The sequence below is a fragment of the Psammomys obesus genome, unplaced genomic scaffold (assembly GCF_907164565.1).
Source record: "Psammomys obesus unplaced genomic scaffold, mPsaObe1.curated_primary_1811, whole genome shotgun sequence".
In the NCBI taxonomy this organism is placed as follows: Eukaryota; Metazoa; Chordata; class Mammalia; order Rodentia; family Muridae; genus Psammomys; species Psammomys obesus.
Genome location: NW_026596079.1, coordinates 10,682,247 through 10,701,229, shown reverse-complemented (window position 1 = coordinate 10,701,229; position 18,983 = coordinate 10,682,247). Strand labels below are relative to the sequence as shown.

Sequence of the window (18,983 nt, the reverse complement as noted above, 5' to 3'; positions counted from 1 at the left end):
CATAGACAGGAACCCACCACTACCACCATTTCACTGTTTGATCCAAGGGAGAACTATGCTCTATTTTCTATGTGCAACAGCCAAATTTTCAAAATAAAAGAAACAAATAGAGGAAAAGTGTCCTGTAGGCGTGCCAGAAACCACTGGTGGAATTCACACAAACCATTTTATGTTAAGTGATCTTGCATATAAGAATATGTGAAAAATGAAACATAAGAGACATATGGGACCTGTTATTTCATGGATGCTGTCACACCATAAGGAAGAAAAAAAGGCCAAGTTGATTAACTGAAAGGAAATGCTACAGTCAGGAGAACAGAGAGTTGCCAATGACAAGCCAATCCCTGGTGTGATCCTTGGGATGAAAGAGATGATCTCTGTTGTCCTCCTGCTGAGGTTTAGCATGATAGACTGGGTGGGAGGAAGTCTAGATTGTGTTCTTACTGAGACCTCTCAGAGACCTGTTGTTGACACAGCTGCCCTTCTCATGGCGCTCTACTACCAGTCTGCTGCCTTTGCATCAGGGAGTCTCACTAACAGAGTTGTCTCAAGCCTCCCTTATCACCTAGTCCCTGCTACCCACACTCAAGGGCCGAATGAAGATCTCCAGTCATCTGCTTTCACCTCTAACCTTCATTATAGTATTTACCCCATTAGAGAGGGTGCTGTGGTCTGAATGGGAACTACCCTTCACAGGCTCAGGTCTGGAACACGTCTTTCCAGGCTGTTGGTGCTAATTTGGGAAGCCATACAAACATTAGGAGGTGGGGCTTTGCTGGTAGAAGTAGGTCACGAGGGGTGAAACTGAAGGTCTTCCTTGGTTCCAGATTCCTGTCTTGTTCTCCAGTGCTTGGTTGGCTGTGATGCAAACAGACTCTGGCACACAGCCCTGCTGCCATAGCCTCAGTCGCTCTGCCAAATCTTGCCCACAACAATGGACTGAAACTCTCTGAAAATGTAAGCCAAAATACATCTTTCCTTCCTCAGTGTTTTTTGTCAGGTGTTGTGTAAGATCAGCATCAAGCTAAGAGGGAGAGTTCGGTGGCGTTTCCTATGTAGCTTCGCTGTTTTATTTATTTTTTAATCAATCTGCTTCTCTAACGCTTTTAGGCTACTCTGCTCATAGACCTACCTGGCCCCACAGTATCATATGTACACTGCACTCATGTATGTTCACATGTGCAAAGATGAATGGTATCGACACCCGAGTGGGAGGTTTTCCTCTGAGGGTCTGCCCTACAGAGGATCTGAGAGGGAAGAGAATTGCTGAGTCTTTCCCCAGGGGTTGTCTGAACACACCCCTATTGCTTTGTAGACTGCAGCAAGGAATCTCTGCTTCCCTGGGCTCCTGCAAGCCAAAAGATTCATTGGTTGCTTCTTTAGAAACAGCTGCTTGATCACATGCATCATGCAGATACACCAGCTGTGCTGGATTATTAGGCAGTGGTATAATGGTTGACATTGGGAGTTAAAGTGGGCTTTGCAGCCATTTAAGACACTATTCAAGGGAAACCTGACTTTGTATAATTTTCACCAGCAGCTCTGTGACACAGCCTGTTCCCTCAATTGCCAGGGATCCCAGCAGGTAGCCTTGGGATAAAGGGATTGGGACTGGTGTCTAACTACTGTAAGGAAGCAACCAGAGCAAATCCTTTCCTGTTTTTAAAATATGCTCTGTGGAATCTGCAAGGCCCTCTTTTTCTGCTTTGGTGGCTCAGGACTCAGTTTCCTGATACATGAGACCTAGCCAACATACCTGACACTGGAAATATGAACTAGCATTATGCACTAGGTTGGTAGAGACATTGGGGCATATTTGTCCTGGGAGAGGTGCTTAGCCTGTCCTAACTACAGGATCAATATTAAAAGTCTCAGCCAGGTAACCTGGGATTCTAGCTCTGTATTGAAATTAGTCTGTGACTCCCAAATTTTCCCTTCTGGTCACATGATGCCTTGTGCAAGCTCGCTCTACCCTTTTAACCACATGGGAGTACAGATATTACCCCTGAGCTTTTGAATCGTAAATGGTAATCCCTACTTCAGAAATGAGAAAACGGAAGGCCAGTGAGGAGTAAATGATTTAACCAGAGTTATTTGCATATAATGGAAGTGAGGTGAGACATAAGCCCAGGTCTGCCTGTGGCTCACATTTCTCTTGACCACATCTGTATATGATTCTCTCTCTACTTCCTCTTTCTCCTTGTTCTTAACATCATCACTGTCAGTGTTGGCAGCATGGCTACCCTCAGGGACACTGTAGGAAGAGGGTGCAGTAGAAAGGTACAAGTAGGAGAGAAGCCCATTTTCACTTCATGACTTCTCTGTAACACTTACTTTGCTGTGGGCACAGATAGCCGAACCCAGGAGCTTCCAGGTGCCACCCCTCCTGTCCATGCGAAGCATGCGCAGGATCTGCAGGAAGCGGAGGCTTCGAAGGGAGGTGGCAAGGACGTTGCCCTGGTTTCCCACGGCAACCACTGGCACAGAGGCAATCAGCACGAAGATGTCTGGGAAAGAGGACAGACCGTGGCAGAGAACCGTGAGAAGGTCATGCGGAGAAAGGACCTGAGCACACCCACTGTCTAGAGGCTGATGAACCTATGTCAAGTGAGGGCTGGTCTAAGCAGTTGTGTTGAATGACATCAACCAGTAGTGGTAATGGATTATGTTGTTAACGATGAGGAGATAAACCTCTGAGTATCACGGTCTTCCCAGGAGCTAGGGAAAGACCTTGTTAAACTCTGCCTCTGCTTCTAAAGCTCAGAGGTACAATTTCTCAAGGACACGTGCAGGGATCTTGGTATTTGGTATCAGATGAGTTGTGGAGAAGAGGAAACTGGGGGTTTCTCAGGCTACAGAAGAGAATCCTGATGCCCAGACACTGTCTTAATGTGGTTTTTCTGAGTAAGCAGGACATGAGATGTGAACTTGGGTGTGATGTACTGAGTGAGTCCAGGGACTCTAGAATCTTCTAGAACTGTGGCGTTAGAGTGGCAGAGTGGTTTGAATGAGAATGGATCCCACAGGCACATATGTATGATTGCTTGGTTCTAGTTAGTGGAACTGTTTGGGAAGGATTAGGAGGTGTGGCCTCGTTGGAGGACGTATGTCACTAGGGGAGGTGGACTTTGAGGTTTCAAAAGCCCACCAGTCCCAGTTTCTCTTTCTTTCTGCCTGCAGATCAGGATGTAGGCTCTTAGCTACTGCTTCAGTGCTAAGCCCATCACTGTGCTCCCCACCATGATGGTTATGGACTAACCTTCTGAAGCTGTAAGCAAGCCCCCTATTAAATGCCTTCTTTACAAAGATGCCTTGGTCACAGTGTTTCATCACAGCAACAGAACAGTCATTAAGACCAGTGGGATCTGCCGCTCACCAGTTATGAAACTGGAAAAAACTCAGTTCTATGAACTTCAGTTTCTATCTCTGTAAAAGATTGACAGAAGTGTACGGTCAATCACCAATGGTGTGACACTTCCTATTCCTGTTGGCTCAGAAGACACAGGTGATTTGAGTCATGTTGGTGACTGACAGAGTGTGCCACTAGTATACGTACTGGGGGTACACACTACCCAGTGCTCTGTGGTTTCTGCACAACCCAATCGCAACAATGAGCCCAGTCCCCAACCCCTGAGAACCACTACCTGTCTAACACCTTAAGGAACAATTCCAGGAAATGAATTTTCAACAGCGGACATTTTGGCGCCCTCTGCACCAATAAAATGTCCTTAGAGAAATACTGTGGGTTATGACTGAGGCCACTACTAGTCCCAGTTGTCAGGGCTTACCCAACATGCACAGAGGCTTCCTGGCAAACTTGAGCCGTCCACGCCAGCCTTTGTATCGACAGCAACACCCAGCGGCCCATATCCTCAAGGCAAACTCAGCTCCAAAGATGAAGATAGCAAATGTTTCCTGCATGGAAAGCATATAAACGGAATGAGGTTACCTGGTACCCAGTGTTAGGACTACAGAGCCCAGAGGAACTGGGCTTCTGTTGCTGCTGCCCCGGTGGTGAGGATGCTGTGGCCAGACAGGGAGGAAGCACAGGTTGGCCATTGTAATGTCTCCTGTCTTTATTTTGGCATATTAACTATCTATGCAGACTGAATACATGTCTGTGCCTTCCTGGAGATTCCATTTCAACTATTGATTTCTAAAGTCCACTGACTGTATTAAAATCCCCCCAAAATAAAGTCAACAGAATCCTCTAACCCTATACAGAATGCTCGGACACTGTTATTACTAGCTATCCAGCATTTCTCATCTTAGATTGTGAGCCAGGCATCATTCCCTGGGTTTCTTAGTACCATCTTCAGTTTACATTCTGAGAAATCAAAGGAGGATTCGCATTTAGAATGAAGGTGAACTTTCAGAGGACCAGAAAGCTGTGCTTTATCATTTAATACATAGTTTCAGCTTGGACTTGTATGCCCCTTATTTCTGTCTGGAACAATGGATCATGAAGAAAAGGGCTCTGCCTATGGCAGGCCGGACAAGGCAAAGGGGGTACTGTTTTTTGTTTTTTGTTTTCTTGGACCTAGACTTGACTTAGAGACATTAGGAGGCTGCAGTCTAGGAAAATAGTTTCCAGAGGTTGACCTCCTCCAGCCGAAAGTGACCACAGCTTCCATTCCAGCATACAGTCATTACCAATGGCCTGTAACTCACCAGCAGCAAAAGCCAGTCTCCAGACACGGTCTCGTACTCCTTGAAGGTGGTAAGCACGGCCAGAATCAAGCATCCCAGGACAATCAAGAACCTAGAGGGAAGGAAGAAGGAAGGGAGGAGCTTTAGTCCTGCGTGGTCCAGCAGGCAATGACAAGGATACTGGAGAGTGTCCCATGCTTTATATGCTCTTCCATTTCTTCAACCCTTAAGGTGGGTAAGATGATGAAGAAGGCTGAGAGAGGTTAAGCAAGGTGCAGGCCGTTACTTAATGAGCTACTTGACTGAATCAGTTACTTAGACTTTTGAATTTTGGGTGTCTTGGAATACATTTTCTGATTAATAAACCTTACGATCTGCCAAGCGAAATCGGCACTTCTAGGAATTTAAGCACAATGACCAGCCTCTTCAAGCTATTAGGCCTTTTAATTGAAATGAATAACTCCAACCTGGGTGTGAAATCTACCGACTCTGAGCCCCAAATCCTTTTCTCAGGGGATAACGAGGGTGATGGTGGTGTTGGTGTTGGTGGTTCAACACTAGCGCCTCTCACCACTACCACTCACCATTTGGTCTGTACCTGTCACCTGCCACTTCAATACATACCAGCTCATCATCCTTACAGTGACTCTCAAGGTCAATATGGCCATTTCCCTTCTGCAGGATTTTCAAGATCAACATGGTATAGGAAACATGTAAAATCTTGGTCCTACAACCCAAAGCACCAACCTCAGCTCTGTGAGATTTGCTATCAGTTGACATTGAACAAGCAATTGTATGGCAAGGATGGATTCATGTACAAAGAGAAACCTGGTGTCCCTTGAGAGATGAACTCATAGAGCAGAAGTAGAAGCTTTTATTGTGGTGTCAGACTCTTCTGCTATATTGCTTCTGGTATGCATGTAAAGATGGCATGTAAAGATGACTCTACAAGATGGGCATGAGTATTCCCAGTGAATTATACTCCTATATGGTCCCCGCACTGGAGCTCAAGCAGCCACCAAGACTCATTCCTCTTTTACTTATTTCATTATATGGCAAAAACCACTAGATAAAGATTGGCTAGGATCAGAAGGAAGGAAAAGAAGTCTTCCCCTATCAGTGGACTTGGGGAGGGGCATGCATGCAGAGGGTGGAGGAAGGGAGGGATTGGGACAGGAGGAGGGAGAGAACCACAGGGGGGATACAAAGTGAATAAAGTGTAATTAATAAAGAATAAATAAATAAATAGAATACATCTTCAAAAGGAAAAAAAAATGATTGCCTGTGACCATGGTAAGTTTCATGGATCTCCATCCACACAGACTGGAGATAGAGAACCTCTTGCTGGCCTTGTAAAGGGTCCACAGGGGATACATGCAACAAGGAGCTGCTGTGGCTTGTGGGATCTTACCTCTGCTCCCAGTTCACAATAACATGAAAGTTGGACCTGCCCTTCCACACCAAGTATTGGTTATCAGCTGTTCTGTGAGGGCTCAGTGTAGGACTCAGTTAGACTACTGATGCTCAGAAGCTGTGAGCTACAGAAAGGAATGCTATCATTACAATCCACCAAGACAGTGGCGATTTTTTTACGCAGTGATAGAAAATTTAGTGTCGGATGGCAACCTGCCGAGTGCATCTAGCTTTCAGAGTTGGATGATGATGTGGTCTAGGTTGCTTGTCTTGTCACACTCCACTCCCGGGCTGTGGGGGCTGTACCAGTTCCTGTCCATATCCAGTAACTAACTCAGGGCTCTGGGCTCCCAGCTCCAAGTGACCCACAGTTGTGTAAGGAAGGCATTAAAGTGACTTCCGTAATCCCCTGTTGCTGGACCTAAAGACACTGGATACACACACACACACACACACACACACACACACACACACAGTATCTGTATGTAACAGATTCCCTTAATCCGTGGTTTGCTTTTTGTGGTTTCAGTCATTCATTGTTAGCATACTCCGAGAGTATTAAATGTAAACTCCAGAAATCAGCCATCGATGGACATCAAATTATTTGATTACAATTTATCACTGTAGGCGTTCTACTTTATGTTAGTTATTGCTAGTACTCTCTTACCATGCTTAGTTTGTAAATTAGGCTTTATCGTAGGCATGCAGAATGTAGAGAATCACATGGTATAAATAGTTTGGTTGTAGCTACCATTTGGGCATTCACCAAGCATCCTAGCACATTTCAGTGACGGACAATGGAGAGAATCAGCTCAGCAAGTACTGTGGTCAGTGATTGCTGCCGTGGCTGGCAACAGTGGAAGGCTGAGGAGATAAGAGCCTCCTGAAAGTGAATCCTCCTGGTTTTCTTAGCAGGACTAAAGAACATGATGGGGAAGAGTTGGAGGAGCACACTGGGGATCTTGTTACTAGGAAGTAACAAAAACATGGCAGAAGGCTGTAATGGTGGCCTCTGGCCCAAGAAGATAAGAAGCTCCGTGTGGACCTACTGAACTTGAGGTCCAAATGAAACTCTGCATCATTCCCAATCAAAATACAAGTTTAAACTTTACAAGAAAGGTTGGTATCCTATGACCCCTGAAGTCTGGGGGACATCAACAAATTCATTCAGCCGGCAGCATGCAGAACTTAAACTTTCCAGCAGGGGGCAGACAACAACCACACAACTAACTATGCACCAGTGTCATTGGGATCTACTTTCTGAGACTGGAGAAAGACCAGTAATTTACAGAACTCAAATCATCGAGGAGGCCTTCCTAACCCCGAGAAGAAGAGACACTTTTCAGCTTCTTGCAAAGTTCAAACTGCCTGTAAAATAATGCGATTTCAGCAGTCAGTCTCACCTAGCCAGAGAAGCCAGAGGTGACTAGGCCACAGCACCTGCCCTCCACTTTCCTTTCTGTCTGGTGTGCTCTGGATGCCCCACTAACTTTCCCTTTCCTTCTCTCCTTTGCCATTTGCCACTCTGGGCTCCCTTTCTATAGTCTCAACTGCTTCCTCACCCCCCACTACCTCACTCATCCAGATGTCTCTTCCTCTGTTCCATGCCACCCTTTCTCTGTTCTGCATTTACATCCTCTCCCTCCCCTCTGTGGTTTTCAGTCCCTGAACAAGAGATCTGGCCGGAGATTCCTGTGGAGAACTACCATGGCCCTTCTGTCTACAGCACCAGGCTGTGTTTGAAAGCAATGCTGGTTAGTGTCAATGCTGTCCTATGCCCTTCACCCGGACACTTGTCTTCTCCATGTTTCTCCCTTTGGACTTACTCTTGCTTTATTCTCTACCATCTTTCAGCCAAGCTGGAGCTAGAACCACACACCGTTTTGATCTGCATGGCTCAGGGGAGCAGTACAAGGCCCAGTGCGTCCTGTCCAGGTCCACTCAGTACCAGACTTCCACCAGGCAGCACCCAGGAAGACCCAAGCAGCTTTTCAGACAGGGGTGCGAAGGAGGACTTGCCATAACACTGAGATAAGGAGATAGAAAATACCCACATATATGTTGCCTTTTCACATGTTTTTTTCTTTTTTTTTTCTCCTGAAAACAAAAGCGGGGTGGAGGGAGGCAAGGCTTGGAACTGTCACTACTTTATACACATGCTTATGTAGATAAGACACAAGCTTCCAAACTCAGGTGGCAGTGTCACTAAGGGAATAAGAGATACACCCCTTTGCTGCAGGCCATAAGAAACCTTGATGTAGAATCTTCTGGGAACAGCACATTAGAGGATGACACCTGTCCACCCCACTTAAGTGGGAGGACATTTCCTCTTCTGCTCCTCTGGACCTTCACATTTGGGAAGACTTTCATTAGGGACCCTTGCTGGTCCCGCTTTACTTGCAGTTGTTCTGGGGCAATTTTCCATCATCATTGGCCCCAAAATGTCCTTCAGAGACAGGGAGGCAGGCAGCAGCTAGACCCACTGGATTAGGGCCTGCCATCCTAGACAAATGCAGACAGACTAAACTAACAGAGCAGGTGTGGCTGGCTACCTCACACCTGGCCTGACCCAGGGGCCATGGGTCCTGGCTCAGGAGCAGATGAAATACTTCCAAAGCAAACAGCACCTTCAGACCACATGAGACTCCTACTTGTCTTTCAGTGAGATCAGTCAGAGGTAAAGCACCCACTGTGTGCCAGGTTGTTGTTCTTTTGTTTGTTTTCATGATTTTGATTTTGATTGACATTTAATACTTGCACAAATTTTATGAGGCTTAGTGTGGTGCTCTGATTCATGGAGGCAATACTGTGTAGCAAGCAACTCATGGTAACCAGCATACCTTCTTAAATGAACCATCTATTGGTCATGAATACGATCAAAATAGACTAAATGTGTTTTTTTGACTCCTCCCCTTGTGCTGCAGAACTGTAGAACATATACTTCTTATGTAACAATATACTTATTGACCAACTGCTCTCTTTTCTTCTCCATCTTTTCTCCAGATCCAGTAACTACCAATCTACTCTCAACTTGCATGAGGGCAAACTTTTTAATTCACATATATGAGTGAAACTATGAAGTCTTGGTGTCTTTGCACCCAACTTATTTCATTTAACATAATAAGTTCCAAGTCCTTCCATATTATTAGAAATGACATAACCTCATGCATTTGGTAGAAGAATAACCTACTACTACATAATAAAAGGCAAAACCCAAACAAATACAATTATGTCAATCTAAAAACACTGGCAAAGGAATAAAAGAGTCAAAAGGCAATCATTTATCTGACTGAAAAAATACTTGAAACTATATGTCTGACAAGGAATTAATAATATCTAAAATATGTAAAGAACTCTAATGATTCAACAACAACAAAAATAAAATATCCAGTCAGAATATGGTTGATGAATGGTTGTTATCTTGCTAACTATAGTATGGACTGGTTGAGACTGCCTGGAATGTGGGATTCAAACAGCTGACAACTTAACTGGAGAAAATGCCATTAAAACTGGTAATGTTTGTTGGGCAAGGGACAGTATTAAGAATCTGCCATCCCCTAGAGACATGGGCATGAACTCATAGGCAATATTATAATTATTTCCCTAATATTTCCTTCTCCTGACACTGTTCATTTTGTACCCTGACCCCATGCAGCCACAATATTCAAGGTACTCAAAAAAGCTTCTTCTTGTTCCTTTGTTTTATAGAAAGAGATTGTGTACATGCGAGGTCTAAGAATTGTATGTGAGTGCAACATGGCTCCTGTAGAGTGATGATAAGGGCCTGGCTTTCCAGATCTCAGCTCAGTATATCTCCTATAATGCCATTCTTTACTTTGTGTTCAATAAACCAGAGAGAACTTCATGAACATGGTTAGAATATGTTGCTTTTCATCAAATCATGTCCATCTCATGGCAAAAGGTGAAATATTACCCACCAAGAAAATTCCCTTGCCTGTTGAGATCTGACCTACGTTCTCCCTTTTCCTTTTGGAACTAATTTTCTCTGTTCAAACATCCTGTGTGCTTATTTATTTGTGCGGTTCAAGTAGTTCAAAACAATCTCATCAGATGTCAGGGTCAAAGAATACATATGAAGAAATACAAAGAATAATTTTAAAATTATTTATCTTGTATTAAAAGTGGCAGGACTCTTAACTACAGAGGAATGATCCCACTATATGATACCTACCAGAAACTCACTTTAGAGCCAATGGCTCATATAGGCTGTCAGTGGAAAGACAGAAAATGCTATTTCTCAGACATTAGTCAAGCTACAGCAGAGGTGGCTCATTTAATGATATCAGACTTCAAAGCAGACATGAAAAAAAAATTGCTGAGAGGCCAAAGAGAGCATCACAGGCAGATAAGGTTCAATGCATTAAGAAGATGTAGAAGTTGTAAACAACTGTACAACAATAACAAAACTCCACAGCACACTAGGCTTTTCTATGCACATCTCTTCATTCTTTATGCTTCTAATCAAAGCAGATTTAAAATTGAATTAAGACATGAAAGACTCTCTAAATTCTATTTCCTCTCCCAATTCACTATCTTCCTCTCATCCAACTGATGTATGCTTTGTCTTTGAAACAGTTCAGTCACCTCATCTATTATGATGTCCCTGCTTCCCTCAACAAACTACTGGATGATCGCTTGTTACATACAAGGAATTGAGAGTAGACCACACTTGTGTCTCGAGAACATGTAATCCATATTTTGCTTTCAAACAGTTGTAAAAAAATTCTTCTGATAATTCAAAGAGGATTGTGTTTTTCATTTTTCATAACCACATGCATTCCTTGACATGCTTGACCACTCTAGGCTCTGGGCCTCCAATGACAAGCACAGCAGATCCTGCGTTGTTCTCGTGAAGTAAGGTTGCTATGATTCCTTTTGGAGCAAAGCTCTTGGCTAAAGGCAATAGCTGAAGAAACTTCCTGTCTTAAATTGTTTCCAGCTACGCTGTTCACTCTCTATAAGCATGGAGAAGCTCTTTCTTTTCCCCATGTCTGTGTGTCTACATCTGTGAAGTATGCAACTGAGGGCAATGGCACAATAGGTCTTTCTGGGCATTTTTATGAGTCTAAGATGGGAAAGTCTGAGTTCAGATATCAGCTGTGATGCTTGCTGCATGGAGGGCTGTTTCATCATTTGTAAATGGTAATGAAACAAGCTCCTAATTCAGGGCTGCTGTAAGAAGTAAATGAGAGGGTGCTCTTGGGTGTCATGCTTGACACAGCATGCAGACCTGACATGTGCTGGCATCTGCAGGAGTGAATTTTAGCTTCAATGGGTCATGCCAGCAACCAGTTCCCTCGTGGCTAACAGACTCACTTGCTAGTTCATCACGACCCCAAAATTACTCACTTAAAATTGGAAAAATCTACTAGAAATTAAATAAAGTCCCAATAAGACTGTATCAGTTCCATCACACACTACCTTGTCAACATGAGTCTGAATCACATGTTGGATATTTCTAAAGAGCTTTTCAGATATATTCAACCTTCTATAAGCATATCATATTTTTTTGGAGGTTAGAGACTTCTATCTGGGGATAAGGTTATCAGCTTTCTCCAGACCAGGCAGCTCTCTGTTCTCCTCTGCATTAACAATGCCAGCTGAAACACACACCAATTTCATTAGTATGCCAGCAACACTGCCTCTTCACCTGGTCACATTTGACACTTCCATATAAAGGTAGTGCTGCCCAAGCTCTGGCAGACCACAGTGTATCTCCCTGTGGGATAGAGATAGGAGCCATTAGCTAGGTACTTCCAGCTCCACATTGTCTCTGACTGTGGTATCTATTTTCCTCATGGAATACAAAGTTTAATTGTGAACAAAGCAATTTCATTTGGCACTCCAAATTTGCATTCCAGGCTCGTAGATGTCACAGAGAAATTCAGGGTTATATTTTAAGGATGTCTTAAGTAAGACTGCAAGCACCTGTTATGTTTCCTTGAAAACTCAGGGCAACAAAGAAAAAAATTAAATGCTGTGGAATAGAGCGATAGCAAGCAGACCTTAAGATGGTCCTCAGAATAGATTCATCCTAATGACACCCTTGGGGAATTCCCCTGCTTAAGAAGCTAGGACTTGTTTATAGTGGGTAAAATATGGTAAGGAGATGGGATACTATTTTTGTAAGTTGATTATAAAGGACTGTGAATTACATCTTGCTGTAGACTTTGCTTTCAAGAAAAAAAAAAACTCTAAGGCTAGAGATCCCGGCATCATGGCTAGAGATCCCGACATCATATTGAATTAGAAGTGCTAGCTATTCAACAGTCAACAAAGAAAGGCCCCTTCAGAAACTGGCTTCTCCCAACAGTCACCAAAAGGGTTTTGGTAGAGAATCTTCTTTAGCTGAATCTTCACATGAGACTCAAATCCAGGCTTATGACATGATCTTGGGAACGATACCTGGGCTCCTGATACAGAAAGAGGAAGAAAGAGTGGGAGAGAAGTTAAGGAAATGAAGAGGAAGAAGAGAAGGAGAGAAAAAAGAAAATATTTCATGTGTGATACTATGTTTTTGGGAGAGTGTTACACAGCAAGAGATAGGAATACAGGTTTATTAGGGTATAGATCTTGGCACTGAAACCAGAAGACCTTGAGTAGATTTTAATTTCCTGAAATCTAACTTATCTATAACAGGAGTAACAGACAAAGGGATCTCTGTTGCTCTCTGAATGTTTTTTATCCAAGTCTTGGCATGTGGGAGATCTCACACAGCATAAAAACTCCTCATAACTAAAAAGCGCTTCTCTAATAGGAGCTGTAGGCTGGTGTGATTGACAATTGTCATAGGAATGTCATGGCTTTTGCACATCAGCTTCTGCTACCTCAACAGATACCTTGAATAGCTCAGTCAAAAACATTTGCTCAGTAAAAAAGGCAAAGCTTACAAAGCATGCAGAATTGTATAATAGTTGATGGAAATGGTGAGATGGCTGACGATTGATTGATTGAGACAGGGTCACTATACACATCTCAGGTAGCCTCCAACTCAGAATCCTATGTGAGTATTACAGACAGGTGCTACTACAATACTGGTTGATGGATGTTTGAAATATAATGGAACCATTAGCAAAGGAAGTTCTTGAACAAAATGTTGAAGTCAAACCAACTGGTCCTTGATAGGGTTTAAACCTCACAAAGTCTTTGTATTAATGTCTGTTTAACTCTACAACCAAAACACCAAGAAAGCAATTTAAAGGTGAGTGATTACTTTTTTTATTTCACAGTTTTGGAGGGTTGGTTCACAATTGCTTGGCCTTATGAGCTTGGACCGAACATCATGGAAGTGTGTTCTAGAGAAGATCTGCTTACCACAGGGTAGCAGAGAAATAGAGAAGGGATATAGGAAGGCCAGAGTCAAGGTGTTACCTAAGTGACCTAATTTGTCCAACTAGGTTCTGCCTCTTACCTTACACTACCATCCAATAATGCCATCATATTATGAATCCACTAAGGGATTGGTTCCCCCTTGAAGAGAGCCTTGTGTGTAGCCTTGTGTGATGTCCCTACAGACATACTTAGAGGTATGCTTCACTAATCTCTCTCTGTTTCTTTATTTTATTGACAACAAATTAATCATTACAATCCTTCCTCTCAGAGGGCTAAAATAATAAAATGTGAAGTCATACAATGTTATATAATTCTGTGTTTTTTTTTAATTTTTTTTTATAACCCCACTTCATATGGCTACTGGTAGTGTTTGTATGTCCCAGTGGATAGGCCCACAGCTGTGAGCATGTTGTCACCGCTAACTGGACGGATGGTGCTAATAATAACAATAATAACAGTAAAAGATGAAATGAAGTTGGGAAGGAGGTGGGCTGTGGGTGCTGGGGGAATATGATCAAAATCATCATATATATGTATGGAATTTTCAAAGAGCAAATAAATTAAAAAAGAATCCCCCCACATATGCTTCAAATCAGCACTAAATTCAGTCTTTGCCAATTCTAAAAGTTAGAATACAGGCACAATTCGAATCTGTATTTCAACCATGAGATACAATAAAGATGATTTTACATTTCAATCACAAATTTTTAGGACAAAACACTAATAAGACATTTTACTTTTTTGTTTTATGTGAATTCCTCATCATTCCCCTTGTGTAACTATTACCTTGAAGTGGGTTCACAGAGCCCTGCTAACTGCAGTGTAGAGACTACCCTCTGTGTACCTCATGGGACGGTCAGGGGTTAAATAGGAAGCATTCAAAAAGTGTCAACATGTCAAAGTGCTTAGAATTAGGTACTATTAGAATACGGCCCTAATCAAACATTAGTTTCCTTTTTTCTTATGCTCATAAAAGGTGTACTAAACATTGATTTAGCAGTAAAAATGATAGTCATTAAAATTTCTGTGTTCTTGAAAAGGGGAAGAAAAAAAAACTACATAAAAAATAAGTTCTAGCCAGTCCTTATTGACATCCACATGAGCATCCAAATCCACAGACAAGTAAGGTAGTGCAGATTTTTACCATCTGAAAGAAACAGCAGGAAACACTTGTCCTCGGAACAGATCAAGCCTACCCCTGATTTCTGTAAATAAAGTTTTATTGGAGCACAAGCATGCTCGCCTGTTGCCCTTGTAGGACAGCAGCAGAACTGAATAGCTGCAATGGAGCTCTTCTGGCCCACAATGCTGTGCAGTATTTATTGTTCCAGCTTTCTAAGAGAGTGTGTGGGTAAATGAAGAGCGTTGTCTCAGGGCAATTTACATGTCTGACGCTATACAGAAAAACAATAAACTTAGAAGTAAGAGATTTAATCCTAAAACACCCTTGCTAACCACAAGACACTTAAAAAAATGACTACATGGATAAAAGAGACATATCCACTTTTTGTGAAGGGACTCATTGAAGAAACTGATAAAATAATGGACAAAGATTAAAACAGGGTTTGCATGCTCTATCTGCCACTAGAAACATCTTTTTAAACTTCATGGTATATTACCTTGGTGAATTATTTCCTCTCATCACATCTCCCTTTCCCACTTTCTCCTCCTTCTTTATCCTCCCTTCTTCTTCCTTTCTCGCCCTCCTCCCTCCCCTTCCCCACCTCCCTCTTTCTTCTCCTCTTCTTCCTCTTCCTTTTGTGAAATCTAGTTTGAACTCAGAGCTCTACCACCAAATAGCTTCCCCAACAAAGTATATCAATCCCAAATTTCCCTTTAGTTTAAAGAATTTCATACTTGCATGTAATGAAAGAGGATTGTATCTACACTTTCCTTTTTTCTCCACTCAACTCTTGTATCAACTCCAGCATGCTACTCACATTTCATGTTCTGTTTTTAACCTTTTATTTTGAGACAGAGACCTCCTAAGTTCCTTAGCTCTAGAGTTGGGCAAGTTCTATAGCTAGCCAGACCTTGAATTTGTGACCCTTCAGCTTTAACCTCTCAAGGAGGTGAGATTCAGACCCAAGTCATACCTTGAGTGTTTTGTCCTCTCATTAATACCTTTAAAATACAGCAGCAGTGTTTGGATTCACCATTGCTGCCCTAGAATTGTATCTGGGTGGCATTAACTGGTACTATCTTTAGCTTTATGGCAGACCTCTTCATGACTCACAAAGCACTATGGGGGAATTTCCATCACGCAAAGACTAGGGCTCCAGAGCTGGACTGGACATACCAGAGTCTTTTCATCTGGCATAGAATGGAGTGTTGCCTTCTAAGCATAAGAATTACTGGCTGTAAAATCCTTACTAACAAGTAGTAGGCACTCAATAAATGCTGCTCTCCTTCCAGTTTGCTGACAAAGGCATGCCCACTTACAAATTATTTATAATAAGGAGCAGAAACTTGGAGGCGGTGGAGAGGAGCTGAGATTAAATTTTGACCTCACTCATTGTTGTGTAGTTTTGGCTAGGTACCTTAATTTCTCTGCTCCACCAACCCACAATTTATTTTGAGGCTCCTCAAGAATTGTATTGAGAATGAATGGGGGATAACTAAAGGTACTAGCTCAGTGCTCAAAACATACTAACAATCACTACCGTGAATAGAATTATGGTTTTTATCATCACAATAAAACAAAGTCTGGAGAACATGTAAATTCTCAGCGGCTAGAAATAATTGGCTTAAGTCAGTACATCTGAGTATCACTTTGGAGAAGTCTCTCAAACGACACTAACCTATATTTCAGCATCTTTCACACATTGTCAACTGTAAGGCATTGTAACTGTCTGATTGCCTGAGAAGGGGAAACTTCTAAGTAAGAGAAGTGAAACTGAGAAAAAATTTCATTCCTGACAAAAGTCTTTTTTATCTCCCAATTCCTCTCTCCTCATCTCAATGATGTGCAGTTCTTCCCCAGCACACCCAAGGCCCTTGTCAAGCACAGTCACACCTCCCTTGAGCCATTCTAGGTTCCTTAGAATCTTTGTACCTGAGCCCACCCAGTTCATTAGCAATACCCATCTTTCTCTGCCTGTTCCTTATCATTTAATGTCTTGCCTCCTCATTCACTGAGGCCTTCAATTTGTTCAGCTCCTTTATCCCTCTGTATGCTCCTACCACTGTGATCCACAATCACAGATTTTCTTCTGTTTTCGAATACATGATTTCTTAGAAAATAAAGATCTGGGGAGTCAGGAAGATCTGGGTTTAAGTTCTGAAACACATTCCTAACCCTCCACTCTTGGTCATGATTGTTTCACTTCTAAGGACCCAGGGGTCCTTGCCTATGAAACCAGGCTGGTGAAATGCCAAGTGTGAACACATCCAGAGAGCCAATAATGCAGAGCCAGGAGAACATATACATGAAGAATAGTCTATAATGTTCCCAGCCCTTCCAGCCTTGGCTCATGACCGAATTACACAAACCTTGTCCATTTTCTCTGTTAACTATTAGCCATGGTACTACCTCACTTTACACAATCTCTCCCCGTGATGTCTTGAGAAAGAAACAATTGCAAGGTTTTTTTGTTTTGTTTTGTTTTTGGGAGGGGGGCGGGAGTGCTCATTTAGAAAAGGTAATCCAGGAAGGTGGATAAAAACCATTCAGCACACTGTCAATCAAGACCAGAGGTTTTAAAATTTCAAGATATTTCATAGGATCTATTGCATTAGAGAGCTGAAAAGGGACTGTACAGTGTCCAGTAAGATAGAAGCAAGAGGTGTCAGTATGCTTTCTTTGCAAGTGTTTGTGAGATACAACAAGATGGAAAAACAAAGATGTCATTTAAAAAATCTATATACTGCAAACCAAAGTCTAGTTAACTGTGAAAATGAAACATTCTTTGCTTCACACTGGACAGTATTTCTGTAGGTCAGTATCTCTTTCCTGTTAGAATGATGTGAAGTCTAAAGAGAATGGTTCATTTAGCACTGTATAGTACATTTAGGTAGCATCGACTGTATACAAGTCAGGAAAATAGAAGTAGCATACTATCTAGAAAACAGTAGACTCATAGTGAGAGACTGCCCTTGATCTTTGCTTTTCTATTTTAAATAAGCGTGAAAAAGACTGTGCTATTTGACCACTTTTAAACTCAGCTGTCTTAGTTTCAAAGAGGCAATAGCACTCATTGTCTGTTCTATGTGACCACAGTAGATATTAATGACAGAGGATGTGAAGCCCCTGATAGATGCCGTGTTAGGTAAGGATGTTAAAAATGTGGGTGAATGGTAGTATCAGCAAAACTGCAGGCAATGGTTACAGTACTGTGTCCTAGAAGGCCAAAGGAGAGGCCACGGGTAAAAGTCAGCCCTGTATCCTGAAAAGATCTGCTGTTCTTCCTTGGGCTAAGGAAGAGGTTGTAGAGGGTGAGAAAGTAGAGCCAGAAATGAGAAGGAAGCATATGTTCTGCCTCTACTGTTTTGGGATAACTAAAATAGAAATAGGGCGGATGCATAACATGTGCAGGGTAGGTGTCAGTATTTTCTCCCTTGCCCCATTTCATGTCATCATATACTGGATGGAGAAAGGATCTCCCAAGAGAGCTTTAGGCTTTTCAATATCTGGTCCACCTTGGTTTGGTTGCCTCCCTGTCTTCCAGGCTCTGCCTCCACTACTCACACTGCAGGACCAAAGACTTCCAACTGCAAGTCTTCAGACAACTCAGTCCTATGCATTTCTAATTTTGGATTCAAACACTATATTTATGAAAGACACTGAAAAGCAAAAAATAAAAGCAAAATTCTGAGAATCATCATATTAAAATCTAAGCTAATAAATCAACTATTTTCATTTTCCTCTGTCTCCTTTCAGCCCAAGGACAGAAACATATATAATTTTTACATATTTGTATTGTCACAATGCTGCACTCTGCATTTTATCTTATTAAAAAATAAATATCTTTCTACTTGAGTATAAAATATTCAAAACAATCATGTTTAATGAAAGAGCCACATTCTGTGACATCAGAGCCCTAAAATATGTATAACCATCCCTTCATTGCCAGATATCTGATGAAGATTACAATGGAAAATGTTTGTGCATCTAGTTCTTCTTTTTAAAAGATCAAAACTTTATAGCAAAGCCCTGCAATATCTTTTTGAACTTCAGGTCCTAGAAAAACAGCTATACCCAGGTTACAGTCTCACAAGGCTGACTGACTAATTGATACTTTGTGATTATAGGAAACTGGAATATTGTAGATTTTGGAGCCAAACTACCTCTGGCTGTCTTCAGTCCTCTTAATAGTCATCCGTCACCCACCACTGTGACTGACCTAGTATCTTTGTGACTGTCAGATGAGGCCCCTGGAAGGTACCAGCAGATCACTAGCTTCTGCCAGCTCCAAGGTCATCAGCTTCATCTGAATCCTACAGATCAGATTTCTTTGCTTTGTTTTAACTTGCTTACCTGATGTACCCACCAGAATACTTTTACAATGCCTTGATGTATGACTTTCTTTCTTTCTTTCTTTCTTTCTTTCTTTCTTTCTTTCTTTCTT

The 18,983-nt window shown here is 42.1% G+C and overlaps 1 protein-coding gene across 1 annotated transcript in view; it reads right to left on the bottom strand.

The window, feature by feature from the left end:
• The window catches only part of Kcnq3 (potassium voltage-gated channel subfamily Q member 3), a 330,106-nt gene that overhangs the window by 42,476 nt on the left and 268,647 nt on the right, over positions 1-18,983 (bottom strand). Inside the window, exons 2-4 of the mRNA XM_055626521.1 lie at positions 4,672-4,762; positions 3,789-3,915; positions 2,335-2,507 (exon numbers count right to left, since the gene is read on the bottom strand). Coding sequence (XP_055482496.1) covers positions 2,335-2,507; positions 3,789-3,915; positions 4,672-4,762 — 391 coding nt within the window. The remainder of the gene's footprint in view (positions 1-2,334; positions 2,508-3,788; positions 3,916-4,671; positions 4,763-18,983) is intronic.